Genomic DNA, 15,267 nt, shown 5'->3' with positions numbered 1-15,267 from the left:
ATAATTGTTGTTTTGAGTATTAATTAATATTGGTATAATTTTATTAGGAATTCTATTTTTTGAGTTGTAAGAAGAAAAACATTGGATTTGGGCCATAATTTCAAATGAAATCAGGCCCAAACTCATATAAATGACCCAGTCCAACCAGGATTTCTGCGGGATGCCCCAAACGACGCCGTATGGGCGTCATCCTTTTGAGCCGTTGATTGATTCAGGGGAACGGTCCAGATCAGACCAGTCCTTTACCCAAACGACGCCGTATACGGCCGTCTAATCTCAGCCGTTCAAGTCGGGCTGATCTAACAGCCCTCGTTCCATCTCCTTTACCTATTATCAGACCCGACCCAATGAAACCCAACCTAATCCACCAGTATGAAAGCAAACTACATCGTTTCACTTAAACCTCCCGATCCAGGCCGTTGATCTCGATTGATCTAACGGCTGAGATCAGGCCATCCATCCCATATATAAACTTTCCATTCATACCCTGCCCCCTATCCAAGACCCCCTACCTTCGTCCTCATCCCCTTCACAGACCCCAACCCCGGAACCCTAGAGCCACCCCCCTAGAGCCGCCCCCCGTTCCCCTTACCAAAAACCCGGCGGCATGGACGCCGGTGACCCCCGCCTTAACACCATAGATGCACCTCACCATCCTGAACCTAAATCCATCAACCATTTAGCTCGAATCCCCTCCCACCTTCTCGAATCTTCATTTGAAGATTCGAGTCGGACCTCAACTTACCCCGATCTACCCCAGTTTCACACCAGACAGTCCTCGGACCTCCCTCGTGACCAAGCCATGCTTGGTTTGGTCCGAATCTGACCAAGGAAACCCAAAAACCAAATCTGCCTCTAGGAACCCTAGGAATCCTCATGACCGGTCTGTGTCCGTTTGAGCCGAGTTGATTAGGGTCTAATGGACCTTAATCGAAGTGTTCTCAGTTGAGAACACTTCGATTAAAGTCCGTCCAACCCTAAGAAAGATCAATTCAAGTCCGAGCTAGGGTTTGCTGATTTTTCAAGATTTCAGGTATTTTTGTTTTCTTTTCTATCAGTTCATGAGTTTTGTTGTAATTAAATGTTTGCTTATTGCCCCAAAATGTTAGTTGATTTTTATTTCTGAATTAATTAGTTGACTGTGTCCTGTCCACCTTGCCTGGACCTTTGCATTTGGTCAAGTCCTTCTTCATTCACTGATAATGTGTGTGAGTGTGTAAACTGTATAGTCAGTTGAATTTGAAATTGGTCGATTATTTAGTTCCCAAGGTCATTGTTTTGACAGTACAATTTGAATCGCATGTTTGATACTGTTAGATCTCTGATCATGGTGTTTGATTGTATATGTTGTAATTAGTATAGTCGATTCAATACGTGTCGTCGAATAGTTTCAGTTGTTTGAATGATAACAATTTGATTTGTTCTTGCTGAACATTTGTTTGAATCAAAATTGAGAATCGAGTATAGCTACTTATAGTTGTTAATTTGAATCATAAATCTAAGGTTTTGGTCTGTAACTGCAGTCTGAATTGGTGGCATGTGCACTTGTGCACAACATGTGCATAAAGGCCCTTGTTTAGATTAAAATAGTTTGACAGCATATGCTGTCAGATTATATTCTTGCTGCCCCTGGCCTGCTTTTAGTTTAATAAAATGTTAAAAGGGGACTGTCAGGGAATATGATGGGGGTTCCTAATTTTAAATGTTTGAGTTGGAAAAACAGCTAAAAAGGAATAGGTTCTGAGTTGTTTAACTGGCTGTGAATAGTTTGAGTTTAGGATATAAAAGGAAGCAGAACTTCCATTAAACGGACTGGATTTGGAGAAACTCAGACAGACTTTGAGACTGATTTTGAGAGGCAGACTGATTTTTTTAGGCTGAAAATTAGACTGGATTTTGAGGGGTTTTAGAAAGCATAGATACAAGGAAAGATACCACAGAATAGGATATACAGACATACCTTGAGTGAGAAAAACACATATAGAAAAAGAGCAAGGAATAGGAAACATACAGACAAAATCAGAAACTGTTTCTTCCTATTTGTTTGTTTGTATTTCTTTTGTTTTCAACTTGTGGAATCAATACAGATTTTTCCAAGTCTTTAACTGAGTTTACTGGTTGGTTGGTCTCATTGGTTCATTCTTGGATTTGATCTGCCTGAGTTTTTATCCTACTCCCCTGCTTATTGCTGTCATTTTGCTACCTTTTCCTTCGTCTATAATTGCATCTTGCACTGAAACTTGTCCTGCTACTATCTATCTGTTACTGCTGCTGTTTCGTTTGTACTGCTGCTCTACTGACTCTCCTGCTTCTTCATTGTAAGCATTTCCCAGGTACACATTTTGACCCCCGCATTGGTGTAACTGATTTGTAACAATGAAAAGCATGAATTGAAAGATCTGAAGGAATTATAATCATCTGTTGTTTTACTTACAGACTTTTGTTAAAGGTTGTTAAGTTATGTAGATTTTAGTTTGTAGTTCAATAGAGAATATATTAGCAAGTGTGTATTTAATCGAAGCTTATGTTGATCTAAACCACGATATGTGATTCGTTTAATGATATACAGGATGTAACTATAATTCATGGCATATGCAACCATTAGTATGATTGTTAATTCAAACTCGTTCTTCAGCATGTTTTGAATATGTAGGGTGGACGGTCCGTTTCAATTTCGCAAAAATACAATACAGTTTTAGATTCTCGAGTTTTAGCTTCATTAGGCAGTTTATAGGATGAGTTTCAAATATCATTAGTCGCATCCTCTAATAAGTGGTTTTAATTAATCCTGTCTAAATGAGTTAAATTTAATTCAAGGAGCGCTTGTAGTAGTTGTAGCGTTTCATCAATCTTGTATCTTCTATCAAATTAAAAGCATGTTTCATGAGGTATAACGTTTCTTCACCCTGTAAATAATTAATCAGACGATTAACAAAATCTGGATTTTGCCAAAGCATATAATTGAATTAGCATGCATCTTTTCTTCTATTTTTTTTTAGAGACAAACACATTAGAAATGTAGTCGCTTTAGGATATTCCTTCTAAAATAATGAGATGAGCCTCGCCAAATTAGAAATGCAAATTGCGGGGCCCTCAACAATTAATCATAATAAATACTTGGAATTTGGGATGGACTTTTAGTGAATTTCACTGCCTTCCCCAAAGATAATAATGCGTTAGACTCTTTAGGCGCGACTTAATTATAATTTAACCTTCTTAAACACGGATGCACATTGATGTGACCCAAATCCAAATCTCAACGGAGTCAAAATGTGTTGACGATCACGGGTGCATTGATTGTGACGTGGTTCGAGATGCATTTTCACGACGTTGCAATTCTACAAAAATAAATGATAATAATAAAAGCGATTTTAAACTCAATAAAAGCACATAAGTCACAACATGTATTTAAATAAGATATTTAGCCATTATAACAATTTAAGCGACCGTGCTAGAACCACGGGATTCGAGGGTGCCTAACACCTTCCCTCGGGTCAACAGAATTCCTTACTTAGAATTTCTGGTTCGCAGACTTCATTTGGAAAAGTCGAAAATTTCCTCGATTTGGGATTCAAGATAAACCGGTGACTTAGGACACCAAAAGCCAAACCTTTCCCAAGTGGCGACTCTGAATTAAATAAATAATCACATTTTGAATATTGTCGCTTAAATTGGAAAAACTCCCCTCGCGCATTTTACCCTTCGGGGGCGGGCGTGCAAAAAAGAAGTGTGACAGGGTCCGAGAAAGGACCGTACTCCAAGGGTTATGATGTAGACAACCTATTCTAATGCAAGCATTAGAGGCAGCTTCTACGGCTTGAACCCTTATGTTGATTCCTCGTCCGAGAAGGCGCACCAAATATCATTCAACTAATCAACAAACCTGAACTCTATTTACAGCTTTGCTTGCCTAATATCATAAGATAAAACATATATGAGCAAAGTAACACAGTACAATAAATAGAAATATACTCTATCTTAGTCATAGACTCGTATCAAGAAACTATCAATTGATATATGGAAGGAAACTATTGATTAATTTTGTTCAATAAATAGGCAGTATTTCAAGCACAACTGAGTTTGTTAGAACTGGTGTGGAAATGATTATACTTATAGTCAAGTGAGAGGGAATGAGCAATCTGTACGGTAAGCATATTCAACCTCCAGTTGGGCCTCAGGATATCAATTGATATTCAAAAAATTTGGAAAAATGACCCTGTATAGCGGCTGTAAAAATAATAGTCGAAAAAATGTATAAAATTTGTATATTTTTTGCATAAATATACAGTATATTATATACAAAAATTATACAAGTTTTATATACTTTTCCGGCTACCAGATGTAAATAGTTTCTGGCACGGGCTAAAAGTGATAATACCCCAAAATTTTTGGGGTTAAATCAGGCCCAAGCCAATTGATATTCAACTTTTGGGATTGAATTAGGCAAGATCCATTTTTATCGTGGTATCAAAGTCGGGCCCCGATGTTAGGCCCCCAGGATAGATTGTTTAAGCTCCCGTTGACCGTTATGGGCATGGGGGAGGGGGGTGATGGAATCCCACAAAGGAGATCGATGGGTTCCTTGGACTCGTTATATACCATGAGCCTAACTCAACCCCAAAAGCTAGGTCAAAGGGTGCCCAGACTAACCCACTGGAGCATGAACAATTTATCCTGGGGGAGCAACATCGGGGGCCTGATTCTTAAACCGTGATAAGAATAGACCTTGAGCCTAACTCAATAGCAAAAGTTAGCTCAAAGGATAGGAATTGCCCAAACCATATAAAGAGTCGAAGGTACTCATCCATCTCCGATATGGGATTCTATCGTACTCCTGTGGTGAAAGATGTTTGATTACTTGAGCCTAGTTTTTCAGAGAATCAACAAAATTTATCAGGACATTTTACAAAAAGAGAAAGACTCACCTCCTTATCCCAATTAGTGCATATATTTATCGCTATAAGCGCCACATTTTGCACTAACAGTGCACAAATGATTCCCATCCATAGTCCCTAAAAGTAGGAACATAAATCATGAACAGAAAGTTGAGATTTGATTGTGAGTGTTTGAGGGCAACTATTTGAAGAGTAATATAGATATACCATTCCTCCAGTTTGGAAGACAAATGCAAAGAGAACAGAAGAAGGTAATCCCACAACATAATAAGCCCCAAGATTGATAAATGCACAGAGTTTTTGCCATCCACATCCTCGAGCAGCCCCTGAAAAATTGCAAAAATGAGCGTAATACTTTAACATGTTATCGTTCTTGATCCAGCTATCAGAAGATCAGAGTAATTTTTCAACCTGAAAGCACACATTGGAAGCCGTCCAAGAAATCAGATAAAGCAAGCAGAGGCAATATCTTGGCGACATATGCGATTACTTCTTCTTCATTGCTGTATAGCTTCCCCCATACGAAACGAACCAAAATAGTGGTGGTCGCGATTATCAATCCTACTGAGATGGCTACTACCACAATAACATATAAAGCTAATCGTGCTCCTTGTGGACGACCAGCCCCTAGTTCATTTGAAACTCTTGTGCTGAAGAACAAGTTGAGATCTTCTCTTTCAGCGCGATGAAGAATATTAATGATACTAATCAGATCATGTGAGAACAATGTATTGACTTACCTTATAGCAGCACCAAGTCCTACTGAAACCATGTATACCATCCAACAAGTATTGAGACTGAAAAGAATTTCAAAGAATTTGTGTAATGGTAGTTGTTAATCTTATCTTTTTCAAAGAGCAAAATAAGCAATGAGCTTAAGGTTAATAGAACGCGGACCTTATTGATAATACTGATGTCTCTAATTTAGGATTAGGGAGAAGGCCAGATAATAGAACAACCATCTCAAATGACCAATATTCAAAGCTGTAAATCAGAATGATAAAAAGTAAAATGTTACTCAATTAGTGGAAAGAACAAGAACATAGAAAGCTTAAAGCTGAGTTCGGTAGTTTAATGTATAGCGCCAGGTATTGTGGCGCTATACTGTAAAATCTAACACGCCCAGGTATAGCGCCACAATACCTGGCACTATACATACATCATTAATGTATAGCGCTAGGTATAGTGGCGCTATACTTCTTTTTCCTAGCCCCATCAATAATTCCTGACTTCAATAATTCAAAAGCGTATAGTGCCAACTTTTTGGGCGCTATACCTATATAAAAAAAAATCCCGGCTAGCCATTTCCTATATAAAGAGGTTAGGATTGTATAGAAATTCATTCAAAACAATTTTAACTCTTGTTGAAACGTTTATTATTTTTAAATTCTCCAGCATTTTTTCATTATGTCTGAAGAGCGTAGAATAAGAGTTTCATTATATTGGGAGGGTGAGGTTGTGATGGAATAACTCCGTGGGCTACAGTTTACCTGCTCAGTGTCATGTTAAATTGCCACTTACAATAGAGTACGATAAATTGATATCGTTGTTATGCAAAAAACTGAGTGTGAGGAAACGTTCAGTGATACTTAAAGTAACCGAAAGATATCCGTATTCCGTCACTCCGCAAGGGGTTGCTTTTTACTCGGAGTTTAACATCGACGATGATGAAACTTTAAGTGATTTTCTGAGGACTCCGGACGAATGCCGGGAATTTCTTGTAATCACAATGTTGGAGATGTACGTGAAGGTCAAAGACGTTCCAAAAAACGAGGTTGTGCGTAGCAGAGATAACCCCCAGTCATCGGGTGGTTATTCTGAAGCAGTTTTTGCCGGACAGGTTCTGGATGAAAGAGTTTTCCTTGATTTAAACTTATCACCGCCGACGAATGAGCAGCGAGAAAATAACTTATACCCTGTTTTTCATAATTCACACGATAAGTGGTAAACTTCAATTTTCATTTGTGTTAATTATGTATATTTTTGGCGTATTGAATTTGTATTAACGCTCATATATTTAATAGGGGGTACCGACCGGATATGAATTTTACAAGTGGCCCATCCGGTAGTCGTCACTTAATTGAAAACGTCCATCATAAAATTTCATCATATTACGACTTGTAAGTGAAGTGATATAGCCATATGGAAATCATTTATTCATTCAGTAGCTTATATTTTTGTTGGTTGTGCAGTGAAAACGACCAAGTTGAACCATCCGTACTCACTCAATTGACTGAAAACGACGTATTACATCGGGATCTGGCAGATGCACAGAGTGGGGAACAGAACAGTGATTATGATAACAATGCCGATAAATCCGGAGACGAGACACCCTTTTTCGTGAGAATGGTGATGAGCAAGATGAGGAGGAAGGACCTGATTTGAAGAGAGACCCCCCTAGACGAAGAGTGTATGAGTCTGAAGTGCCGTTTCATTCAAGGGAGATTCCTTACATTGATAACTTGTCAACCGTGCTGGATGTGGAAGCTCTAACAAGGGATTTTGATGAAATCTGGACAGCAATGTGGGATGAGTCTAGACCAACAGTGCTTGCAAATGGGATGCTTTTTCCTGATAAAACGCGCTTAAGCAGGGCTTGTAAAATGCATAACGTAAAAGAGTGTCGTGAGATGCAGGTATGAGAGTCAAGTCCGATGGTATACAAGGTTGTTTGCCGCAGGTGGTTTTGGCCATGTAATTGGATGTTGTGTGCGATCAAGAAGAAGACAGGTATGTAGAAAGTGGGTAAATACATTCCCACCCACACATGCGAAATGGACACATTCAACGGGAATCACTTCAACTTGGATATTGACTTGATTTCTCTTGTACTTATTTCGCACATCGAAGCGTCCATAAGGTATACAATCAAAGAGTGCATTACATCGGTCCACCAGGAATATGGCCATACCATTACGAAAAGAAAGGCATTTCTCGGGCGCAAACGAGCGTTTGAAATTGTTTACGGTAATTGGGATAAGTCATTTGCATCTCTGCCAAAGTACATGGCCGCACTGCAGCACTTTAACTCCGGGACAGTTGTTGAATGGAAGCTTGAGCAGAGTCTGGGAACACCAGAATACATATTCAATTGCGTGTTTTGGGCGTTTAAGCCAGCAATTGATGGTTTTTCGCATTGCCGGCCAGTAATATCCGTAGACGGAACTCATGTCTATGGAAAGTACGATATCAAGCTATTTTTAGTTGTGGCAGTGGATGCTAATGGACAGATATTTCCTCTAGCTTTTGTTGTTTGTGCCAATGAAAGCACAAAGACGTGGACGCTGTTTTTGAACCACCTGAAAGAGCACGTTGTCAAACAGCGTTCAGGTATTTGTCTAATATCTGATCGGCACAGTGGTATATTAAGTTCTGTGGAGAACTTGCCTGCATGGCAAGAACCTAATGCATACCACCGTTACTGTGTGAGGCACTTTAAGGCCAATTTCCAGAAGGCACATTCCAACAAGGATCTACATGATTTGATGTGGATGGCAACAACAGACCATCAACAACATAAATTTCGGAGGCATATGGATTCTATCAGGCAAGAAGACGAGGCAGCCTATCGTTGGTTAATATGACATGACCTTGAAAAGTGGACGTTGCATGCGGATGGTGGCAGACGATGGGGAATTCTTACTACAAACGTGTCAGAGTCCTTCAACGAGTTATTGAAGTCGGCAAGAGGATTGCCCGTCACAGCCATGGTGCGGATGTCGTTCAAGCAGATGGCGGAGAGATTTGTTGAATGGTCTGCAGCTGCAACGGAATTGATGGAGGGGGTGTTGAATTTATGCCAGTGCCTATAAAGAGATTTGAGAAATACAGACGGCGAGCACATTGACATTCATTTTTGCAGTATGATAACGAAAGAGGTGTTTTTGAAGTTCGCACCGCTATCCATAATAATCGGGGTAATAATGTACATACTGTAAATGAATCTGTAGGGTTATGCTCCTGTGGGAAATGGCCCATCTGCCACATGCCTTGCTCACATGCCATCAAGTGTTTTCAATGTGTTGGTTATGTGGAGACCAACTATGTTGATCAACAATATAGTGTTTCCAAGTACCTAAAACACATATAGTGGTCAGTTGCAGTCAGTGGGTGCTGAGCATTATTGGCCTTCGGAACCATTAAAAATGGTGTGTAACAAGTCCTATTTGCGTAAAAGACAGGTGCAGAAGAGAACACGTATACGGAACCAAAGGGATGTTAGTGACACCGTTTATGCGTGCAAATGTGGTATATGCTCGCAAACAGGACATGACCGTCGTAAATGTCCTTCAGCTGGTTTGGGTGGCAAAACTAATCAAGCTCGTGGTGGGTGTTCTTCTAGTGTACCTAACTACCCATGAGTTGATGTTGTAATAATTAGTTGTTATGTCTATGTTGCAAGATTTATGAACTAAAATTATGCTTGTTAACTATGATTTGTACTTTCCCATTTTACCTATTTAAATAATAATTTAATAAAATTATTTGTATATTTATTATGTGTGTGTTGTCTTGTCGAACTGAAAAAGCTGACCAGCTGACATAAAGTTGTCTTGTTTATATCATGATATTTAACACGCAAAGTATAGCGCCATTAGATAGTACGTTAAAATAATGGAGGATGAATCGACATGGAAGACGGAGGGGATATAAAAATATGTATGTATAGCGCCACTATACCTGGCGCTATACATTAATGATGTATGTATAGCACCAGGTATTGTGGCGCTATACCTGGGCGTGTCAGATTTTACAGTATAGCGCCACAATACCTGGCGCTATACATTAACGGTGTCGTTACTGTTAATGTATAGCGCCAGGTATTATGGCGCTATATATAAAAAGGTCATTTTTTTACCACATATTTGTGTAGTTTGAGTCCAAAAGAACCACATTTTGGTTCCGGACTCGGGTCTTTACCCCCCCCCCCCATATATATATATATATATATATATATCCAGCAGGCTTAGATCGCAACAAAAATAAATTGTGCAGAAATAAAAACAGAAAAGACACAGAAGTTTTATACTGGTTCACTACTAGTGTGGTACCTACATCCAGTTCTCTTGGGTCACAAGGGTTTTCTTAGATCTTAAATATTGAGTCGTTACAATAGTAATGGTTTTAGTTCGTTCACCACTAACGACATTCAGCAACATTGTTTGTCTATGCTTGACACAACTCTTGTTTTGTTTCTAATTTTTCATATTTTTTGTGATACTTGTAAACTCAAGGATACAATGTTTGTACTAAGAACTAGAAAGATATAGAAATATGTATTAAGCTGCGTGACCCTTTCTTCTGTCTTCCAGCCTTCTTATAGGAATGACTTGAGGTCTTGTAATCTTCTCTTGAACTAGTCTTTGCAGATTGACTATTGATTGAGGCAAAAATATTCTAAGAGATTTGACCCAAGGGTTGCCTCTAAATCCAGCTTACGAGGAAGGCTGAATTTAATGATCTTCTTTCCTTCTTGTGTTCCTGATATAAATAGGAGTGATTTGTGACACGACTTGGTTGATCCATCATCAATATCTTCTGATCTCTTTCTTCATAGATTCTTTTTAATTTACGAACTTCCCCATATCAGCTGCATTTGATCTTATTTTCTTTTGATAGCATTGCCTCCCTGATTTCCTGCAATCAATTAGAGTAAATTAGATTTGCACTATTTTCATCATTAAAACTTAGGTGTAACGATCTCCCCCTTTTTGATGATGACAATCAAAAAGAGTAAACAAAGCAGATGACACTTCCCTTTTAGTGAAGGCTCCCCCTAGGTATGTGCATGCCTGGATTTTGATGCTGATGTTGCTCCCCCAAGTTGCTGCTCTACATTACTCTAATGTTTCTCCCCCTTTGACATCAATAAAATAGAAAGAAGAAAGTGCAGACAGACATGCAAGTATCATGGCAAGTAACATGTAATGTGGCAAATAATAGGCATGGCAGACAAAGTAGCAGATATTATGCCTTCAGTTGAGGCATATGATAATGGTTCTTACAGACCAAAGCCAAAACAAACAGTACCCAAAAGAATTATTTTAGACACACACACACACACATAGTGGACCTAAGTTCCTCTCCAAAAAGTATTTAAGAGTATTTATCACTTTGGTGCAGAAAGAGTCATAGGAAGTTTCAACTTTTTTGTGAGCTTGTCCATTTTCTTTGTTATGAAGATGAATGCCCTGATTCTTGTCTCTTTGTGGCTCCCATGTCCATCCCGAGCTTGGCTATTGTCGCGCCCCCTTTTTCTCGCGAAATCGGGTTTATGACATTTGGGAAGACAACTCGTTCCCTTTTGGGAATTGGGTTTTTTGATTTGAAGAGTCGCCACCTAATGATTAAGTTCATTAGGACATTAGGAAGAATTTGTTTAGAAAAACCAGAGTTTGGGTAAGGGCTAAAAATTATCTCGAAGGGAAGGTGTTAGGCACCCATCAAGATCCACTAGTGTGGTTCCCGGCCATGCTACAATTGTGACTTAAGTACAAGCAATAAATAAGCAATTAAGGGTTTCAAATATGAGGGGTTGTAACATTGTGATTGCAAATAAGTTAAAGTTTGAAGAAACAAGGAAGTTGAAATTTGAGAAAAAGGAATTTGAAATTTTTGAAAGTGATAAAATAAACAAGTAAAGGGAAGGGGGTCCTAGGTTTATAAATAATATGGATCACATCAATGCAATACTCGGTAATCACTCCTCAGAAAAGGGGTTACACGTGGTATTAGCGCATCGGTCATCATATCTATATCTACCCTTTCCCACCCCGTTAAGGTATTAAGCACGGAATAGTATTGTTACTTATTGCATGCTAGTACCCGCCCCAATCCTATCAGTCCCGGAGGCATTTGGGACTACTAGTCCCAACGGGAAGGGAGATTTGGCTTTTTAGAATTTTAAAAGGATAAAATTCTAGGGCGACAAACAAAAACACATAAGGCAAATTATGGGAAACACATAACAGTTTAAAAGGCTCAGATGGGCCTTCTCACTTAAAGACAGATTGTTTAGCATGTCTTGCAGATATTGGTTATGGTCTGAATTAAATTTAAACGTTAAGGAGGAAGACTTGTCTATTACACATTTCAGATAAGAAACCGGAATCAGACCTGCCTGTTGGTTGGAATTAACAGAATCTGATTCAATTAGCTAATTTTACCTTATAGCTTGCCTAAGTGAAATCTACAGGCATGACATCTAATAATGCAGAAGTGTGCTGATTTTTAAAAGAAGAAGGCCAGTTGATTATAGAAAACATAAGTTCTGCAGACATTGAGTAATGTTACTACTGATTTTAGACTTGTAAACGATTCAGATCACTTGGTTACTCCTATAAACATGCTTTCTAAGCGTTATTGAGTTTAACCTTTACGAAAATGCAGAAATCCTATAGGCATGGTGTTTAAAACGCTGATTTTTATTATTTAAGCCTATAAATGTGTTTGCCTAGTGATAGATGCATATGCAGAATTCAGGAAACTCTATAGACATGTTCTCTATGTGATAGGCAGAAACGCAGAAACCTATAGACATAGTCTCTATGTATGAAATGCAGAAGCTATAGACATGGTATCTATGTATGAAATGCAGAGGCTATAGACATGGTATCTACTTATGAAATGCAGAACCTATAGACAGGATTTTTATATGAATGCAGAACTTGTAGGCATGGTTTCTATATGAAAAACGCAGAAGTGCAGGACTTGTAAACATGATTTCTATATGAAAAATGCAGAAGTGAAAACAGGACATGATTGCAACAGTAAATACCTATGAACATGATATCTACCCTTATGCATACATGAGTGACCCTCCCCTTTTCACTAAAACCCCATAAGTTATTACAAATTATTACAGCTCGGAATGAATAAAGAAAAGTAAAATAAAATTACATCAGAAAGCTAAAAATCCCAACCAAGGAGAGCCTGATTCAGACTTCTGTCTGAAGCATGAAGTAAACCAACTCCAAAGATCAAATTCCAAAGCCTTTCTCTTATTTGGGATGTATCAGAGTTCCCTAAGAGTCTCAAGTGAACTCCGGGCAGTGCTTACACCCAAATATATTGCAGAATTGGATTATAGTGCAGTGTGGAAGGGCCAGCCCTCAAATGTCCAAGTTCAGAGGGAGCTCAAGGTCCCAAAGCAAGGCTCATAGGAGGGGGCAGAACTTAGAATCTAAGAGAGAGTGCAAGTGCATAGAGGGAATTTTGGGGAAACCAAGACAGGCTGGTGGTCAAACCCAGCAATTGGAAGTGCTGGCATACCCCAACCAGTCTGTTAGCCACATTGTTTGGGAGTTAGGATCTATTAAAGGATCAAGTCCAGACATGAGCAACAATTTGGATGTTGCCATGCTTTGAACTTTAACTCAAACACATAGAAGGGAATAAGGGTATGGGGAATTCACACAGCAACAGATGCAAAGAGACAACATATTCAATACAGAACATAAACAGCAAAGTAGACAAGATAGTTGAAACTGTAAAGCAAACACATAGGGATGAAGCTGAAAGTTAAATTAGAACATACCAGTTTCAGGGAAATAAGAAGAGAAGAGTAGTAGTAAATCCAAATTGGAAACACACAGCCAGAAGATTTCAGAAGAAAGTAGAGTGTTGAATTGAGAATGTAGGAGTATTGAAATTGAAAGTGTTCCATAAGTGTGGTCAGAGTATTGAACTCAAGGTCTTTGTTGATACCCAATTTTTCCCTAGGTAATTTTATACCCAAAATATTTTCAAAATAGCATATATGTGCATATATCAGCACACCCAAGAGTTTTGGTATTTTTAATGATTTTTAAAATCAAGTTATTGCCTATTTTAATACCCTAAATCCAATAATTGTTCCCAAAATTATTATTTTTGGTTAATAACTTATTTTATCCTCATATTTGCACCAAAATATAATTAAGGTGATTTTTTGCATATTTTTACAAATTTATTTGGTATTTTTTTAGTTAAATTGCATATAATTGCAATTTTAGCCTACTTTAAAGATTTAATAGCATTTTATAATTGTAAAATTGGTCCCAATATTTTAAATTGATATTTATATATTATTAATTGGGTCAGTACTTTTAATTTGCTTTTAAAATTATTTTTATTATTTTTATAAAATAAAAAGGAAAAACCGGCTATTTAAAATTTAGCCCCAATTACATTTCAATCACAGCCCAATTTGCATCCCAATTCAACCCAATACCAACCCCCAAATCAATTTCAACCCAATTACCTGATCCAATTGCCCAAACCCGCCCATTTCTTTTTTTAAAAAATCTGAGTCGTTGATCATTTTTGATCAACGACCCAGATTTCTTCTTTCCTTTTTAATTCCAAACGACCCCTAAACCCTACCCCATTCTTTCAGAAGCGCTTCCTCTAACTCCTCTCTTCTCTCAAATGCTCTCAAGCTCTCTCGAAACCTTAATCGCTCTCTGCCACCTCCAACCACAAATCCACCGGAATCCATGGTTGTTCTGACATGGACGACCTATACTCACCCCCTACTACTCTTACGCGCTTGATACCTGAAGTTTCAAGGCCAGACTTCAAGGGTCTTTGCCCAGACCTTCGTCGATTCGAGGTTTTCAGCCATCTCCGGCCTTGCTCCAGCGTGTCTTAGCCTCCTGAGCCTGATTCCGACCTTATCGACTTCAGATCTGATCTTGTTTCTTCCAAGCCTTTCTCATTTCTAGGGTTCTTAGAAACCCTAGCCTATTCTAGGTTCTTTTTCATTTATTTTCTTAGATCTGTGCTTGATCTGTACCATATTTGATGTTTTATGCGTTTTCCCCAAATTTCCTTTTCCAAATCTTTTGATTTCAAACTAGGGTTTCTGAGTCTGTTTGTAACGTTTTGTTCGATTCATCTGCTTATCATCTCTAAGTTCGACTGGTGTTGAAAACCTAATTTTTGGAGATTTGTTTGAGTTTCTGAGTCTATCTGTTTGATTTACTTTGTTTACACCAGATTAGTATTGAAAACCCTAATTTTTTGGGGTTTTATTTGAGATTCTGAGACTGTTTATTTGTTTCACTTGCTTATTGCCTCTAAACTCTACTGATTTCAAAAACCCTAGTTCTTTGGGGTCTGTTCGAGTTCTTGAGTTTGTTTGTGCAACTCGCCTGTTTGAAATCGCTCCGTCTGATTCCTTTACTTCAGCATCTCGTTTTCTTTATGTGATTCCTTTGTTCTGAGTTCTTGCTACTTGTCAAACTCGACTATGATTTTCACTCTACTCTTTGCATGCCTCTGATCCTTTTCTTTATTACTAAACCACTGAAACCTGACTATCATGCTTCGAATGCTTGCTCTATGCTACTATTGTATATTGTTTCTTTTTCCATAGCTTGGCCTCACATGT

At 38.4% G+C, this 15,267-nt stretch overlaps 1 protein-coding gene across 1 annotated transcript; it reads right to left on the bottom strand.

Moving 5' to 3' along the window:
- Window positions 1–2,255: 2,255 nt before the first annotated feature.
- LOC142170420 (protein DETOXIFICATION 16-like) lies at window positions 2,256–14,373 on the bottom strand. Its single transcript, XM_075232324.1, has 9 exons — window positions 14,254–14,373; window positions 7,349–7,407; window positions 5,793–5,879; window positions 5,636–5,692; window positions 5,307–5,569; window positions 5,103–5,221; window positions 4,926–5,012; window positions 3,884–3,910; window positions 2,256–2,363 (listed from the first exon to the last, which is right to left on the bottom strand). Exons 1-9 carry the CDS (start codon window positions 14,371–14,373, stop codon window positions 2,256–2,258), a joined length of 927 nt encoding a protein of 308 aa, XP_075088425.1.
- Window positions 14,374–15,267: the final 894 nt, after the last annotated feature.

The sequence above is a fragment of the Nicotiana tabacum genome, chromosome 16, assembly GCF_000715075.1.
Source record: "Nicotiana tabacum cultivar K326 chromosome 16, ASM71507v2, whole genome shotgun sequence".
In the NCBI taxonomy this organism is placed as follows: Eukaryota; Viridiplantae; Streptophyta; class Magnoliopsida; order Solanales; family Solanaceae; genus Nicotiana; species Nicotiana tabacum.
This window is presented reverse-complemented; position numbering and strand designations above follow the sequence as displayed.

Coding starts and splice junctions, on each gene's coding strand:
- LOC142170420 (XM_075232324.1), bottom strand. CDS start 14,373: ATGGATTCCGGTGGATTTGTGGTTGGAGGTGGCAGAGAGCGATTAAGG. Junction 7,408..14,253: donor TTCTGAAAGAATGGGGTAGG/GTTTAGGGGTCG, acceptor ATTGCTGTCCAG/ATTTCATCAAAATCCCTTGT. Junction 5,693..5,792: donor ACATCAGTATTATCAATAAG/GTCCGCGTTCTA, acceptor AATTCTTTTCAG/TCTCAATACTTGTTGGATGG.